General features: G+C 39.8%; 1 protein-coding gene across 1 annotated transcript; it reads left to right on the top strand.

The window, feature by feature from the left end:
* The first annotated feature begins 3,852 nt into the window (after positions 1 to 3,852).
* Positions 3,853 to 5,316, top strand: LOC113429721 (cation channel sperm-associated protein 2). The gene has a single exon (XM_026692229.2). The coding sequence runs from the start codon at positions 3,853 to 3,855 to the stop codon at positions 5,314 to 5,316; it is 1,464 nt and encodes a 487-aa protein (XP_026548014.2).
* Positions 5,317 to 18,495: the final 13,179 nt, after the last annotated feature.

Genomic DNA, 18,495 nt, shown 5'->3' with positions numbered 1-18,495 from the left:
TACCTGTCCCTTCCTCTGCTGACTCCTTTTGTCTTCCATCTTTCCCAACATCAGGGTCTTTTCCAAGGAGACCTTTCTTCTCATTTGGAGGCCAATGTATCTGAGCTTTAGCTTCAGTAACTTCTTTCCAAATGACAGTCAGGGTTGATTTCCTTTAAGATTGACTGATTTGATCTCCCGCAGTCCAAGGCACTCTCAAGAGTCTTCTCCAACACCATAATTTGAAAGCATCAATTCTTTGGTGCTCAGCCTTCCTTATGGTCCAGCTCTCTTAGATATATATATTACTACTGGGAAAACAACAGCTTTGACTATATTCTGTTACTACATCCTTATAATAAAACTAGTATTAAAAGCATATATAATAAAATTAGTATTTATACCTAGGCAGAAAAAAAACAAACCAAAGGTACTGTGGAAAGGAAACTTCACGAGGACAGTAGTGTCACCCAAGCAGGAAAAGCCCATCAAAGAACATCAAGCCAGCCATAAAACAAACTTGCATAGGAAAAGAAATCAAATAAAAGGTATTAAAGAAGACCCTTAGACAAAAGCCCAAATAATTAAGAAAACTAAGGAAACAAGAAAAGAAAACCCTTACAAACACAAGACATGCCAAATCAGCAAAACAAACAGACAAAAGACACAAAATATATTGCAAAGGAGACAGACAGGAGATTGCCACAAAACAAATATAAGAAACCATTAAGCAAAAAAAAAGATTAGGACGAAACCGATAATCCAATCAAACCACCCGCAAAGTTTGCCTTCTGCACCCATGCGAGTTTACCCTCCGGAAGAAATGAAGACAACCCCTGACAGGATTTAAAACATTAAGAAATGCAAACACAAGCACACACACACAAAATGAGAAAAAGGTATAAAAATCAGGGACTTACCATACAAAGGTAGCTAGCCCAGGAACGCAGACTTCTTGCTATCTCTCGCCTTCCTGAAAAATAAAAAGATCCAGATTTCAAGCAGTTGTCTGTATCCTTGCACCGGAACTCTCCCAGCGGGAAAATCGAATCCTCAGAAGAAAGGCATTTTGACAGCCTTTCAACAGTACAAATACTGATTAAATGAAATCAAAAACAGTAACTATGAGAGGGACCTTGGAGTCCTAGTGGACGATCACTTATACACAAGCCAGCAGTGGGTGACAGCAGCCAAAAAAGCTAATATAATCCATGGTTGTATAAATAGAGGCATAGAATCAAAATCACATGAAGTATTAGTACTGCTTTATAAAGCTTTAGTAGGACCACACCTGGAATACAGTATCCAGTTTTCGTCACCACATTACAAAAAAAGAAGTTGAGATGATGGAAAAAGTGCAAAGAAGAGCAACTAAGATGATTAAAGGCCTGGAGACAAAAACATATGAAGAATGGTTGCAGGAATTGGGTTTGGCTAGTCCAGAGAAAAGAAGGACTAGGGGTGACATGATAGCAATGTTCCAATATTTTAGAGGCTGCGACAAAGAACAAGAGATCAACCAATTCTCCAAATTACCAGAGGGCAGGACAAGAAGCAATGGATGGAAATTGATCAAGGAGAGAAGCAATCTGAAACTTCCTAACACTGAGAACAATTAACCAGTGGAACAGCTTGCCTTCAGAAGTTGCGACTGCTACATTACTGGAGGCTTTTGAAAAGCGACTGGACAACCACTTGTCTAGAATGGCAGGGACCTGAATTAGAAGATCTCTAAGGTTCCTTCCAGCTCTATTCAGACTCTTGATTCATTCATAACTTTGGTTCTCCTGTCTGAACTGCCTCAAAAAGCTGACATTCACACTGCTGGCAACTGTTCAGCTTGTCGTCAGTGACCAAGTTCTTCATGAATTTTGTATATGCGCCCTACATTTTTTCCTCCCTAAAATATCTCACGTCCTTCTTGAAGGACATGTGGTCCCTTTCTTCAAAGTCTTCCAACCTATCCAGATTAGACTTCACACTGCCATGAAAACATTAGCCAATTTTCTCCTTCTTTGAAAGAAAAAAAAAAAGAGGAAGACATTACAAGGTACAAATCGAAAATTGCAAATTGAATAAAAATTACCCCTCCCCCAAAGACTAATTTTATAAGCATGGAGGGAACTAAGCAAATGAGCTGTCAATAAATTGTGGTCCAAAGTTTGCTGGCGTCACTGTGTCTTCCAGAGAGAGAAAGAAGAGATCCCAGTGATTTAATATACCAGGAATTAAAATACAAATTTCACTTGGTCTCATGAGAAATTAATATTCTGAATTTCACGTTACCTTGGTTTTGTATTTGTTTCCCAAATTCCATGAATGTGACTATGTATTGGAAGTAAATTCCCAGTGACAGCTGGCAGAATAAGGGCAGATTTAGACAATCAAAGACTTTGGTAGCATCACTTAATTAACTAATGGGCTTCTTAGAGACTTAATGGAATTTGAAAAGAAAAAGCTTTTAAGCAAGATTCAAAGCCAGCAGCATCTGTAATAGTAAAACTCTTGCATCCCCTCTTCTTCTTTCTGAGATTCACAAGTCACTGCTGGAAAATCCATCACTCTAAGTTGTGTTTGTATGCAATGTTTGTACTCCCCCTGGTGCCTCTGAGCTGCATCTATATCTGATAGCAGTCTAAAAATATTACCATTTTTAAAAAAGAAAAAATGCCTTTCTTCTTCAGAGAACTGAAGAAGCTTTCTGAAGGAGAAGAGAAATGTCTTAAAGGAAAAACAAAGAAAGTTCAGTTGCTCAGTGGATGGAAACTAATGAAGGAAAGATCCAACCTAAATATAAGGAGAAATTAATTTAATTAGTGGAACGACTTGGGTCCAGATGCTATGGCTGCTCCAACACTGGAGGTTTTTAAGAAGAGATTGGAAAACCATTTGTATGAAATGGTATAGAGCCGTGATGGCAAACCTATAGCACGCGTGACAGAGGTGGCACGCAAAGCCCTCTCTGTGGGCATGCGAGCCGTCACCCCAGCTCAGCTCTGTCATGTATGCATGCACACCTCCCTCTAGCCAGGTGGTCTTTGGGTTGCAGCCGCACATGCATGGGGGGTGGGGCACATGTGCAGGGGTGGGGTGCATGCAAGGGGGACATGCACGCATGTGCTGGGGGCAGGGCTAATGCATGGGGGATGCAAGCACATGTGGGGAGATGCACATGCATGTACAGGAACGAGTGCTTGCACAGGGGATGGGTGTGCATTGCATTTTGACGGTTCACACATACTCTAGGCACTTGGTGCCAAAAAGGTTAGCCATGCACTGGTATAGGGGGTTGGACTAGAAGAATTCCAAGGTCCCTTCCAACTGAAATGGATAGATTGACTCTGGAATTAAAAAATAAGGATGAGACAGAATACTACAAGATATGGAATAAATTTTATCAATGGTGGGAAAAGAAAGGAAGGACCCAGAATAAAAAAAACAAGCAGGATTTGTAAAATGGATAATTACGGATAAAAACTAACTGTATAAATATATAAATGTATATAAAATATGCATTATATATTATAACATGTATGACAAAAAGAAATGTCAGGATGATCACACCGTGTCCAATGTTTTAATAATTTAATCCATAAAATATGTTTAAAAAAAGAAAAAAATCCCTGCATGTTAAATAAACTATGTGCATGATACCAATTTCTGTCTTCCTTCTAGTCTAGGTCTCCATGGATAGATGGGGACAAACATCTTGTCTATGGATTGTAGGAAGGAAGAAATCCTACTGGTATCAATAGAACTCTGTGTCAATAGAACATTGGAGTCATTCTTCTTCTCAACTATGAGATCACTGTTGAAACAACTGAGGAACTTCTAGATTTTTCTGTGGGGCAGTAGGAGCAGCAAAGAGGTGCCATGCAGCCCCCTACCTCTCCTAAGAAAATTGCCAAAGAGAAACTTGACTTCAAGGTGAACCCTCGCGCGGATGCCATTCGCTCTAAGCTGATCTATACATTTTACCTGATCGATCACTTTGAGGGGCTGAGCCATGCGGTACCACGGTATAACATACAAGATTTTATGGATGCCAAGAAGCGAAAGAAACTGATGCTCATGGACCACCACCAACTGGTTCGCTTCCATGTTGTGCCCACCCGCAACATCATGGTGACTAAAGAGAAACGCTGGCGCAACCGTATCGAAGTGCGTTGCAGCCGTTGGCCCCCTTTGAAGATGTGGGTGTCTTCAGTTCTGAACAGCCGAACCTTCAAGGGCTTTATTATCTTTCTTATCTGTTTGAACATGCTGGTCCTCATGATCTCAACGGAGATAATGGGGAAGAAGGGAAACACCTATGTGAAAATTACCTGGGTCCTGGAGGTGATCATTTGGATCATTTTTAATATCTTTATAATAGAGATTTTGTTGCATTGGTTTGTGAGCTTTCGGAGATACTGGAGAAATCCTTGGAATATCTTCGATTTCACAGTGACCTTCATCTCCTGTATACCAGCATTAATATACCCATTTGAGGTGAATAGGACAAAACTCCAACTTATCCAGTTTAGCCGTGTACTGCGTGGCCTAAAGCTCTTTCCTAGAGTCCGACAAGTCCGGGTTCTCATCATGGCTATTGCCAAAGCCCTGAAAGCGATGGCCTTCATTTTACTTCTCCTTGCCTTCCTCTTCTACGTTTTTGCTGTGTCGGGCATCTTCTTTTTTGAGAGTTACACCCATTCAGACAGGATGGACCTGACTTACAACATGTTTTTCATGGACATGCCCAACTCTCTAGTGACCATCTTCATTCTTTTCACCATGGACCATTGGTATGCTCTGTTACAAGATTTATGGAAGGTCCCAGAGATAAACAAGGTGATCAGTGGTATATTTATCTGCCTATGGCTTTTGATTGGGGCATTTATTTTTAGGAATCTCTTTGTTGCCATTATGGTCACCAATTTCCAGATCATCCGAAGTGACCTAAGTGAAGAGGTGAGACAGATAGAGACTCAGACGCAAGCTGACAAATTCAAAATGGAGATCATGGAAAAGAGATTCAGCCAGATTCAAACAGCTGTGGACAAAGACATTACATTCAGAGAAAGGTTCACCATGGACCCTGCATTAATTCAAACTGCAGACTCTCCAGACTTCACCCACGATGAAATGTCTTCTGGAACTTTGGACTGGGAGACTTACATCCACAAAAACCTACCAGGACTCTACGCTGCTGATGAAGATGAACAGGTGCTTTGGCCACGTGACTCCCTCTTCTGCTACTTTGAGTTGTTGGAGAAGTTGCAGCATAACTTAGAGGAACGCAAGCAACTTCAGCACTACATGGTGTTGGCTCTTTCCAACCTTGAGGACAAGTAGCACAAGCCATGCGAGCTTTGGGAGAGAAACAGGATGGATGAAAAGCCAAACCCAATGAAACTCATGGCTTTGTACCAGCCTCTCCCCTTCCCTCCTCCACCCAAAAGTCTCTAGATAAGACACAAGAATACTATTAAAATATATTGTATATCATCATTTTATCCATTGTCTATTCATTGCAGAATGAAGGCCTCTTTCGCAGGTTTCCAACCAATACGATCCTGAGCTTTCTTTTCTCAGTTGGGCCCGCAACACTTGCTGATGTCATCGATCCATATTGTTTTATGTCTCTTTCATGGACACTTTTTATTAAGTGGGATCCATTCTGTGATTGCCTTGGTCCACCTGCCATCAGTTCTTGCTATGTGACCAGCCTACTTCCATTGCAATTTTTTTCCTCTCCTGTTGATATCATATACTTTTGTTTGTTCTTTAATTCATTCGGAGGTCTTTCTATCTTGCCTTGTGTTTTTTATCAGGTCAACTTGGTCTACCCAATTCAAAGAAGAGGTTAATACATCTCCTAATATACCAGTAGCCTGGGTTCAAATCCCAGAAGGGTATGGCTAGCTGATGAGAACTAAATAGCTTGAAATAGATCTATACTAGTCTCCCTTGATTTCTTTGTTGGTAAAACATAAATTCAACACAAAAATATCTTGTCTTGTATTGCCAAGTATCTTTCCATTGCTCTGCACCACTTATAGCTTTTCTATTGATTGTGAGATTAGTGTCCATGTTTCACCAGCATATGTTAGAGCAGGTAGCACACACTGATCAAAATTTTTTCAAGCATAGGGGGAGGTTATTCTTGAAAATTATGATTAGCTTGCCAAATGCCTCCTAGCCACATTTAACATGCCATTCAATTTCCTTCATTGTACCATCTTCCATTGAGATCCATTGGTGAAAGTATACATAGTGCTCTACTACGTTTAGTATATATATTGTATATATAATTGTGGAAAACTCATGTATATTCAAGGGTTCCAAATTTGTAGCTCGCGAGCCAGCTTCAATAAGGAAAGAATTGAGACAATTCTCTATGCGTTGAATAAATAAATTGGTCTAATACTGTGTTTTTCAAAGTTGGTAGCTTTAAGTTATATGGAGTTCAACTCCCATGATTCCCAAGCCAGCCTATGTGCCCTCAACCCATCCAGACACACATGATATCCCTGTGCACCATTTCTGACTTGCCCACCACATGCCTGTGTGCTCTTCCTGGCTCACATGGCAACTCCTGCACACCTTGATCAATCTTCCTGACCTGTGCTGCACTGTGTTCTCTGACCTGCTTGGCACCTCTGAACACTTCCGTGCACTCCTACTTACCCCATGCACCCTTCCTGACCTACATACTTCCATGGACTCATACCTACCTACAAGAGGTGCCACATGGTTTAGGAAGAGTGTGCAAGGGTGCAAATGAATGTGCAAGTGGTGCCACGTGAGATGAGGAGGGTGCACTCTGGTGTACAAGAGGTGCTTGGTGAATGGGAGTTGTTGCGCAGGTTGCGGTGTGAGTTGAGGACAGTCTGCAGGGGTGAAAGAGGTGTGAGCTATAACATGACAGTTTGTAGGAATGTGGGTAGGGTTAGATAGGGGTTGTGGATATGTGTGAATATTGTGTATGTCAAACAATATTCACAAATCCCGCAAGACCTTTCCAACCAGATCTATATCCATTCTCTAGCTAATTCTGAGCAAAGTGGATCAACAGACTAACTAAATCTGTGTTTCACAACCTCAGCAATTTGAAGATATATGGACTTCCAGTGCCTCCTGGTATTCTCCTGCCAGCATTCTGGAGTTGAAGTCCACAGGTCTTAAAAGGGGTTGAATTCTGGGAGCTGAAGTCCACATATCTTAAAGGAGTTGACTTTAAAGGAGGTGCAACTGGATTTTCTCTTTTTGTTTTCTTTTGAAGACATTTTGCTTGTCATCCAAGAAGCTTCTCCAGCTCTGACTGGATGGAAGGGAATGGAAGGATTTATACTCCTTGCAGACAGTTGGTCATTTGCATAAGTCCTTCCATTCCCCACCATCCAGTCAGAGCTGGAGAAGCTTCTTGACTGAGAAGCAAAATGTCTTCAAAAGAAAAAAACAAGAAAGTCCAGCTGCCTCCTGAAAAAAAAAGCACCTTTGGGACAACCATTACCTGGATGCCTGAGAATCTTCATAGAATTGAATTCTGGGAGTTGAAGGCCACACATCTTAAAGTTGCTGAAGATACATTGAACTAAATGACTATCTCCTATATTCATTAAAAATAAATCCTGCACTTTACAAATTTTGCACTGGAATTTTTAGTTTAATTGGCTCCTTTGTTCAAACAAGAATAGACTGAACTACATAGAGAAAGTCTGAAGGGTTTATTATCCAACTTTCCCAAACAGTGTTCCATAATTGCCTTGGTAATATTAACTTGCCCTCATTTTCTTGCACTTTGATTTAAAATTGCATGCTATGTGCCATTGGTAGTTTTCTTAAGGGCTGCCCTTCAAAAAGGAAGGGGCTTGTTATGAAAACTATCCCTGTTGCCTTGGTTACTAATTACATAGATTTTTTAATCACATGTAATCCCTGGATTTAAAAATAGCTTTGATGTGAGAAAATGTACTAAGACAAGAGAAAAGTGTTTATAGACGGTCATGATATTGATAGTATTCTCTTGGTCATCCAGGCCTTTTAGGTGTGGTGTTGATTTTTAAACATTATCAACATTATTTACCAATGAAGCAAAAAAAAAAAAAGATTTATTCCTAAGAGGCAGAAAGAAACACACTTCTTCCATCTTTGAAAGTATCTGCAAAACTGCACAAATTTCACAGGCTAAAATTAACTTTTCAGACTCACAGAATATATATGGGATAAAAAAAAATCACCCTGTCCCATTACAACAGTCATTACAAACTTTGCACATAGACTATTATGTAGATTTAAATTTATATTTATTTACTACACTTGGTAGACCACTATGGTCAACACCTGGTGGCTTAAAATAAAGCATGCATTTTTTTTTCATGTACCTTCCCCAATAAGGAAATTTTTGCAGGAACCAATCTGAGTTGGTTGCCTGGACCAAAGATTTATTCTTCCATGTTTTGGGGCTCATGCTGGAGCCCATCCTCAGGGAATTTCTCTCTCTCTGTCTCCAGAATGTGTGCACTGGGCTGTTCTACACTACATATATAATACTACAATATTTATACAATATTTATATGGTGCCTCATCATGTGTAGCATTTAGTTCTTAACTAGGGTGTTGATGGACAACTATGAAGCCACACACAACCAGGCACTATATGTAAAACAGCCAGTACATACCCAAAGAACCAAGAATGACACCTGTTGTTAAGAGTAGTTTCCTTTATTGTTCTTCATCTATAGACAGAATCTTGCCAGACTAAATCAACAATCTGCACAACTATAGGGAATTGCTAGGGAGAGCTGTTTTAACCTTTTTCCTGCTGACCAAGGTCTGCTGTCTCTTTTCTCTCTAGAAAGCAGCCCTCCTCTCCTGGAAATCCAGACTACATTCACCACAATATGATGTGATTTGAATTATTCACCTGTTGCACAATTCTTATCATTTTCATTACAAAGTCATGGTGTATATGATATTGCTTGCTTCCATTCCCCTTTGCCGCCCATACTCCAAGACACAGTGAGGTTCAAATAAAGAAGTCTGATTTTATTTTGTCTAAAGTTCAGCCATGTAAATTGTTCTACAGAAACTACTAACTCCAGACATATATAATGCACAAGAAAATAGACAGGTACAGTGGAAGGTTGTTGTAGAAGCCAAATGACCAGTTTCACCAATATTGTCCTTGTTAATGAGTTTGGTTCCACATTACATAAACATAAGCGTTACACTTTACATCCAACATCCAGTACTGGCCACATGTAAAACGTTCAAACACAACATAATTATTATTAGTACTATGGCATGGCCAATGATAAGATAAATACATTGCAGTAGAATCATACGTAGTGCAGGGGGGTCCATTTCTTTTTAGGCTATGGAATTTGTTAGTAGTCATAATATAAAAATCTTAGGATCCCTGATCAAGAAGCAAAGCATAGTAATATAGTAAAACTGGTTGCCTTTCAGTAATTAGAGTGATTTCTCCCCTTGTTCTCCCATAGCACTTCATTTAGTTCTCCAAAAATAGAACATAGAATAACTGGGTTGGAATATCGTTTGGAGATTTTCTAGTCTAACTTCCTGTTTAAGCAGGAGACCCTACATCACTCAGGAAAAATGGCTGTTCGGGCTCTTCTTGCAAACTTCCAGTGATGGAGTACCCACAACTTCTGGAGTTAAGATATTCTTCTACAGTAATTCAATCACCTGTTCTCTGTGGCAGCCGCTCAGGTACTGATACCTAGTCCTTCTCTTCATTAGACTAGACATAGCTAGTTCCCTCAATCTATCAATGTGATAGACAGATCTCAATCAGATCTTAATCAGATCGATCAGAATGCAAACTGAAAAAACTATCATAGAAGACAGAGGTTGCAAAATTCCTGTTTTGAAAACTTCAGTTCTGTTAGCACATTTACAAGAAAGCAATTCAAAAATGCGTTTATGGATGCTAAAAATATTTGTATTTGCACCGCTGAGGCAGAATAAAAGGTGGATAATAAATTAGTGTCAAATAAGCAGGGAGTTAATGATATAAAAATGTTTGGTTAAAAATAGGTTGTATTCAAAAAACAACAGCCTCCTGTCCTCTCTGTTAATGAAAATTGACAGGAGCAAGTCTTTAAATATCTTACCCAGCAAAGAACCCCACTAATTTTTGTTATTCACACATGGGAATGTCATTAAAAGCTGTATGCAACAAATGTTAATTAAAACATTTAAACATTTAATATATTAAAACATTAAAATTTTAATGTATGCCGATTAGTGCACATTTAAAGTGATAATAAAGCATAATATTCTGCTTTTTTAACATTTCCTAGAATATTTCATTCTTCTAGGAGAGGGATAGGTGCTAACTTTCTACAGACATTTCCTGGACTTCTTGCATTGTTCCTTTGCTTCCTGGACTAATCGACTTATTCCCTTGCCCTGCTGGATTTCTTGTTTGCAGCTATTGTGCTCACAGCATTGTGCTGGACTACTTGCAGCCAGAGGCTGCTGGAGATGTGTGTGTGTGTGTGTGTGTGTGAGATCAGTTTGCTCTGGGACTTGCCAGAAATGTGGGAGAATTTGGGGAATGTTTTGAGCAATAAAGGGGCGGTTCGAACATTCAGCTTACTGTGTTGCCTTTGCGCCATGCCCTGGGTCATCAATTTTTTTTAACTACTGGTTCTATCGGCGTGGCTTGGTGGACATGGCTTGAAAGGCATGACAAGGGAAGGATACTGTAAAATCCCCATTCCTACCCCACCCCAGGGGAAGGATACTGTAAAATCTCCATTCCCTCCCCACCCCGCTAACCTGCTTCCCAGCTCCTTTCTCCAGTGCAGGGCAACAAAAGAAGACCCAGCCAATCAGCTGGGACTTTGGAGGCAGAGAATAGATGGGGGCAGGGCCAGTCAGAGGCGGTATTTGCCGGTTCTCCGAACTACTCAAAATTTCTGCTACCGGTTCTCCAGAACTGGTCAGAACCTGCTGAATACCACCTCTAGTCATCACACAATGTAGCCCTCAGTTCCATTCTTTAGATATTCAGAACAGACTTGGTCATCAAAAGCTTTCTTAATCGTGATTTAAAAACAACTCTCAACAAACTCTGGAATCCTCATGTTTCTTGTCAGTAGTGACAAACCAAAGCCAACTAACTTCCATGAGCCTGTTTTAAACCTGGTTAAATTTCCTTCCAATGTGTTGATTCAAATAATTGGCCAAATTTCTGAGTTCAACTACTCCAGTACAGACAGAAATGCCATTATATGTCCTTCTGTCTACTAATCAGCACTGTGGGAATGAGCTGAAGTGACTATTTAAAAAAGAAATAATTCAATTCTAAGAAAGCGAAGTCATAACGAGTTTCAAATCAATATTGCGGAAAACAAGATAAAAGAAATAGTCCCTCTTGTCTTTTATCCTTCCTTTTGATGAGCAAATTCCAGTCATCTGTAATTAATTTCATGCCATGTAAGATTTAGAAAAATGGTTATGAAAAATTAATTCCCTTTTTTAAGTAAGAAAACCCACCAAATCTAAAACAGGAAGATAGAAAGTCTGGTTATGTTTACCTGGGTGAAAACAAAAACTGCCTCAGTGGGAATTCCAAATCTACAATAAAATGGGACAATTAAGTCTATTAACAAAATTCTTTCAAGGCAAACATGTTTCTAATGTGTTCTGTCTTAATTTATTTAGCAATAGCAACAGCACTTAGATTTATATACTGCCCCATTGTGCTTTACAGCACTGCCATTTGTCAGAAATGGTGTAGGGTCTCCTGCTTAGGGAGAGGGTTGGACTAGATGACCTACAAGGTCCCTTCCAACTCTGATTATCTGTATCTGTATCTGTAACTCTCTGAAAATTTTACAAGCTCAGCATAATGTCCCCAGCAATCTGGCTCCTCATTTTACTGACTTCGAAATGATGGAAGGCTGAGTTAATCTTGAGCCAGTCAGGATCAAACTCCAGGCTGTGGGCAGAGTTTGTCTGCAATACTGCATTCTAACCACTGTGCCACCATGGCTCTTTAGTAATTAATATATGTATTAGATTTATTTAGTCTCCTTTTTTATTCAGGAGTTCAAGGAAGCCTATTGTGATGAACCGGAGTGTAACACAAACGTAATAAAATCCAAAACCTATATAAATGCCTCTAACTTGGCCCCACTGTTCAATAATTCTCAGTTGGAGATTAAACTTATTCAAAAATAGTCTTCAAAAGAAAGCAATACAGTCCGAACTTAATGAGCAGATAGAGGTGAAATAAAAAAAAAAAACTACAATTAAGGAATTTCCACAACGGACCAGGATAAGTAATTACCAACTTCAAGGAGATAACAAGGCACAGTCTGTTGGAAGGACACCAGCCAAGATAACTTCAGCCCAAAATAAAACATGCTTTGCTTCTAACAACACTGTGTTTAACTGTCTCTCTTATATACTATTCTCCCCAACTGCAACCAATGAGGGGGATCATGGCTGCTTCCTCTCTTGTAAGCCAAGTTGTTTCCTTCTCCATTCCTCCCTGCCTGTCCTAGGATGAAGAAGGGATGAGCCTGGTTTCTTCCTCTGACTGCCTAGCCGGCCTCTGCCCTTCCCCAGCCTCCTGCACAACCTCAGGAGCCACACCTCCACTCCCTGTTGTCTGTTCCTCCTCTCCCACAGAGTCTGACTCTAACAAGGGCATGACACATATGTAGACCTCTCTCCTATTTCTCTCCACAATCTATCTGTGAGATAGATTAGGCTGAGGTACCAAAAGTCACCAAGATAGTGGAATGGCAAAGAATGGCTTGGAATCTGGATCATACCAGTCCAACACTTTAATCACAATACCACATGTACCATATAGCATAACAAAACACAGCATTGGTGCATAAAATTCACATATAAAATATCTATCGAAACATAAAATTTGTATCAAAATATAAAAATCATGGTGAGCAGTGATTAGAATGCAGTATTGCAGGCCAGCTCTGCCCACAGCCAGGAGTTCAATCCTGTTGACTTAGTCTTCCATCCTTCCGAGTTCTGTAAAATAAGGACACTAATTGTTGGGATTAACAGGCTGACATTATATCTCCTTTGCCAACAACACCCATCTGACATTCCTCTCCATGTTGCCTCTGTTTTTCATTGATTGTAATGAGCCTTTGTTGCATAGTAGGCCTTAGTTTTGCAAGCCGACATACTGGAACCTGGACTGATCCTTAGCAGATTGTTTCCTTCTGAACTGCCTGGCATCCAAGACCTGGTTTTTGCTTTCTGCTTCATGTCCACATTATTCCTTGCATCTAAAATCCTTCCCTTTTACAATTATTTTAAAATAGATCTTCCAAGGAACAAGTTTGAACAACCACTTGGTGAGTAAAATTTCTTATTAAAAGAAAAGAAAAACTAACAGATTAAAGAAGATAAAGAATATAATATAAATTTCCAAAAAGCCAAATAAGAATTTAACTCAAGAAAGTTTTAAAAGAATTAAGGTATAAGGTTAGAATATTATGACTTTTGCTAAAAAATTTGAACGACCAAAGCAATACCTTATTGGGAACAGAAATTGTTTAATCTCTTTGGAAAAAGATGATGATTTGAAATTTGAAAATAAAGAAACAAAGAAATATGAGACTTTATATTTACCGAAATAGAAGAGGGGTAGGAGGAAGAGGAAGGGGAGGAGGAGAATGGGAAGCAGCAGGAGGAGGTGGAAAAGAAGAAGAAGAAGAAGAAGAAGAAGAAGAAGAAGAAGAAGAAGAAGAAGAAGAAGAAGAAGAAGAAGAAGAAGAAGAAGAAGAAGAAGAAGAAGAAGAAGAAGAAGAAGAAGAAGAAGAAGAAGAAGAAGAGCAGGAGGAGGAGGAGGAGGAGGAGGAGGAGGAGGAGGAGGAGGAGGAGGAGGAGGAGGAGGAGGAGGAGGAGGAGGAGGAGGAGAAATGCAAGTGACAGTGACACAAATTTATAGGCTGGATTTTTCTTTTTCTCCCTAGGTAGACAGTTACCACTAACTAGACATCAGAATAAGAGGCTCGGAAAGGACCCTTAGGGGACTTCTAGCGCAATATGCAATATGTTATTCATTTTTTTTTAATGAGTATGTAATTCATTGTAAAGTGTGTAAGTATGTAGTTCATTTGAAAAATGATCTGTATCTATGCTGCTTTGGGAAGACTTTTATTCTGATGTAAATAATTGTAATAAATAATTTTTGCAACATCACAGTGATGGATTTTAGTAAGAAAGGAGACTATTCCCTGGTCCCTCCTTAAAACTAGAATTTCTCCTGCCACGAAGTCAAAGGAAGGCTTAGAACATCCACACTTGTTCCCATTGGAGGTTGCACTGGAATTATTTTACATGCTTAATGAGGCCTAACTAGTTTCACCAAGCAGCCCTGATGAATTCAACTTCGCCAGAGATTCTTTTTCTCCATCAGCTTCTTTGTCGGTGTTAGAAAATTGAAAGTTTTTTCTTCTGGTTTCCTTTCATATTGTCTAGCTTGATGAAGAATCTTGGAGAATTCAACAGCTTTTCTATCCTTTGCTGAAAATGGGTTGTCAAAGGGAGGGGTATATAACTGAAACTATATTAGTGTATTACCCAGTTATTATATTCTTATTCCAAGTCTCACAGTGCTAGCCTTGTATTTGCTACTATCTTGCTAAAGAGATTGAAACCAGGTGTCAACTCATAAAACATTCCTATGCCTGTTTGAATAGTTGCCATAAAAAATGGGGGGAGGAAGGAAATCTGGAAGAGCAGTGCAGCAGTTGAAAGCGAAAGTACATTCCAACTCTTATCTTTAAAAGATTGTAACTAAAATACCAGAGTTTGTGCTCGTGAATATATTTAATTGGAGAACATGAATGATGACACCCAGCCCGTGAATGTGTTCAATTGGAGAATCTGGTTTATGAGACACCCAGGGGGGAGGGGGGAAACAGGGTCACAGGCAGTGGTATTCAGCAAGTTCTGAGCAGTTCTGGAGAACTGGTAGCGGAAATTTTGAGTAGTTCGGGGAACCGGTAAATACCACCTCTGACTGGCCTGCCCCCATCTATTCTCTGTCCCGAGTCCCAGCTCATTGGCTGGGTTTTCTTTGGTTGCCCTGCACAGGAAAACAGACCTGGAAAGCAAGTTAGTGGGTTGGGGAGGGAATGAGATTTTGCAGTATCCTTCCCCTGCCATACCCACCAAGCCACCCCACACCCACCAAGCCACGCCCACAGAACCGGTTGTAAAAAAATTTGAATCCCACCACTGGTCACAGGTGTCTGTAAATTACATATGCCAGAGTTGGCTTCATACAGGGCAGTGCCAGTATGTTGCCTCTAATGAATCCTTTGAAGTTTTTTGAAGTTTGGCTCGAGAATCATGATTTAATTAGAGCAATTGCTAGAATCCTGACACCAGGACTTCTACATATTTCTGTTTCTTATTGTCTGCAATAAATGTGACAGCAACTTTCTTGGTAAGGTTGTTTTCACCCAAGGGTGCTCGCCAACTAATCCTTCAGTAAAATATCTGCTCAAATATATGTGAACATAATTTAGGAAGCCTCACATGGTCCATTTGGCAAGATGGAATTAATAGTTGCAGGGACAAGAGGAAATCAAATTTCCAATAGCACAAAATTGGATGGCATAGCTGGTACCTTTGAAGACAGAAACATAAATTAAAAGTATCTTGGTGGATTAGAGACATGCATTAAAAAAGACTCTAGAAATAAATAAATAAGTAAATAATAAATAAATAGATCCCACAATCAGGGCATCTTTCATTTACTCTGCAGCTTTTTCCATTAGAGTTTAAATAATTTTTGGATGAGGAAAGAGAATGGAGAACTGCATTGTGGTGCAGTGGTTAGAATGAAGTACTGCAGGCTACTTTTGTTGTCTGCTGGCTGCCAGCAGTTGGGCAATTTGATTCTCACTGGCTCAAGGTTGACTGAGCCTCCCCATCCTTCCGAGGTGGGTAAAATGAGGACCCAGATTGTTGGGGGAAAGAGGCTGGCTCTGTAAACTGCTTAGAGAGGGCTGTAAAGCACTGTGAAGCGGTATAGAAGTCTAAGTGATATTGCTATAAGGTAAATGTGGAAAGGCCAGACTCTATCACCAGTTAATGGTAAAGGCACTTCAACTATTCTGGATATTTTTTGTGCAGACTGGATGTCAGTCTGTGCTCGATTCAAAATCCAAGAAAGAAACACTCAGACTCCAATGGTTAGAGCAAAGTTTTTTCTTTTACTAAATTTCAAAGTGGAAGCTACAGGGAAGATTCTGAATCTAAAGAATTTGGCCCGCAGATCATATATACAAAGGGATGGAATTGTTCCCACCCCCCAAAGTCTAAAAGACTCTTCCAATTAAAAGTTCTGAATATGATCATGTGGGCATCTTCACGTGGTGATGAGGCCTCTGTCCGTTGACCTTGACATATTTTGATAAAACTTCGCAGCTGCGCAGAAAGGAAAGAAAGCTAGGCAAGGAAATAGAAACTTAAAGACAAGAATTTATACTCCCCCTCCTCCTTGTCATCCTTCTCATCCACAGCACAGGAATGTAACACCTCCAGCTTTCTTCCCCTCCAGTTCCCCCCTTCCCCCGTTACTAATGACAGCCGAAAGATAGTAGTGAGCATAGCAGTAAAAAAGGTGTAGAAGAGATCAAAGGTGTAGAAGAGATCTTGAGGCTGACACTGGAACTCTAAAACCAGATTTCTGACCATCTCCTGAATCTAAGGTAAAAGTAAAGCTTTCTCCTGTTCAGTCATTATCTGGCTGTAGGGGGCAGTGCACATCTCCATTTCTTAAATGAGGGAACCAGCATTGTCTGAAGACACTTGAATAGAATAGAATGGAATGGAACGGAACGGAACGGAACAGAACAGAACAGAATAAAATTCTTTATTGGCCAAGTGTGATTGGACACACAAGGAATTTGTCTTGGTGCCTATGCTTTTAGTGTACATAAAAGAAAAGATACATTCATCAAGAGTCGAGAATCATCAGGTACAACACTCAATAATAGTCATAGGGTACAATAAACAATCAAATCATACTAGGAAACAGTCCATATAAACCGTATACAAGCAACAAGAGTATAGTCATACAGTCATAAGTGGGAGGAGATGGGTGAAAGGAAGGATGGGAGGATTAATAGTAATAGTAATAGTAGTGCAGACTTTGTAAATAGTTGGATAGTGTTGCGGGAATTATTTTTTTAGCAGAGTTATGGCGTTGCGGAAAAAAACTGTCCTTGTGTCTAGTTGTTCTGGTGTGCAGTGCTCTATAGCATCATTTTGAAGGTAGGAGTTGAAACAGTTTATGTCCGGGATGTGAGGGGTCTGTAAATATTTTCACAGCCCTCTTTTTGACTCATGCAGTATACAGGTCCTCGATGGTCATATGGTCATGGAACCTTCCCATTGAAGTTTTGCCTATTTATCTACTCACATTTCCATGCTTTTGAGCTGCTAGGTGGGCAGGAGCTGACGCAAATAATGGGAGCTCATTCCATCATGCAGCACTCAAGTCTTGAACCCAGACTTTCCAACGGACAAGCCCCAGTATCTTAACTACTGAGCCACCACACCCCCTCTCCTGAATCCAGAAGGCCACTGTGGAGCAGTGTCTTAGGCAAGATGGTCTATTCAGCTAGTAAACTTTATCTCCATTATAGCCTGGCTCTTGAATTTGAAATTAAATAAGGTATATTGAGAATTTCTTGCATTTAAGACCAAGAACAGAACAACTCTTGGTAAGAGCTCAAACTTATAAGTTTTTTTTTAGTTCAACCCATAATAGCTACTTTGGAACTCTTGATCTTTCTCTTCAAATGGTCCCTTCTGTGCAACAATACCTTGATTCTGAATTGCAGTGCGATTCAACTTTGTTCCTGGATTTCAAGCACAAATATCTTTGCTCATTTAAACCCTGAGTTGTTAACCACTTTGCTAACTCTCGCAGCCTAGTCATTTTCCCTAATGTCCATTGTTCATAATGCGCATTTCCTGGAAAATAACAATGGTTTTCTTAATAGAAATGTCCTTAATATTTTATATTGCATAAGTTTCCCCAAGTGGTGCAGGCTTTTAAAATAATATAAGGTATTTATTTATTGAATTTAAAAAGTTGCCCAATGGTGTAACACTCTGGACAGGGTAAATATTCAAAACAAAAGGAACTAAAATAATAGGAGAACAACAATGTAGATCTTGGAAGAAAGTCTATTTCCTGTCATATATTATGTTTTATATATCATGGAATCCAAGCTTCCAGAAAGGGCAGAAATTACAGTTAGTCTTGGATTTATGACCACAAAATTAACTGGACTGTTTTGTCCTTGAGGAAGAAGAATAGCTTTGCTTCTCATCCAAGAAGTTGTGACTGAATAGTGGGGTGGGAGTGGAAGGATTGTATTTCTGTAGAATGGATGGGAACACCTTTGGAAAATCTGAAATCTGAAAATCTGAAACTAGGGACAGATCATCCTGCAGAAAATCTATCAATGGGTCAGTAAGAGTAGACATCAG

Source organism: Notechis scutatus, chromosome 3 (assembly GCF_049901735.1).
Source record: "Notechis scutatus isolate UNSWTSFEM ecotype Mainland chromosome 3, rNotScu1.2, whole genome shotgun sequence".
NCBI lineage: Eukaryota > Metazoa > Chordata > Lepidosauria > Squamata > Elapidae > Notechis > Notechis scutatus.
This window is presented reverse-complemented; position numbering and strand designations above follow the sequence as displayed.

Excerpts from the sequence above, each read along its gene's own strand:
- LOC113429721 (XM_026692229.2), top strand. The coding sequence starts at position 3,853 with ATGCAGCCCCCTACCTCTCCTAAGAAAATTGCCAAAGAGAAACTTGAC.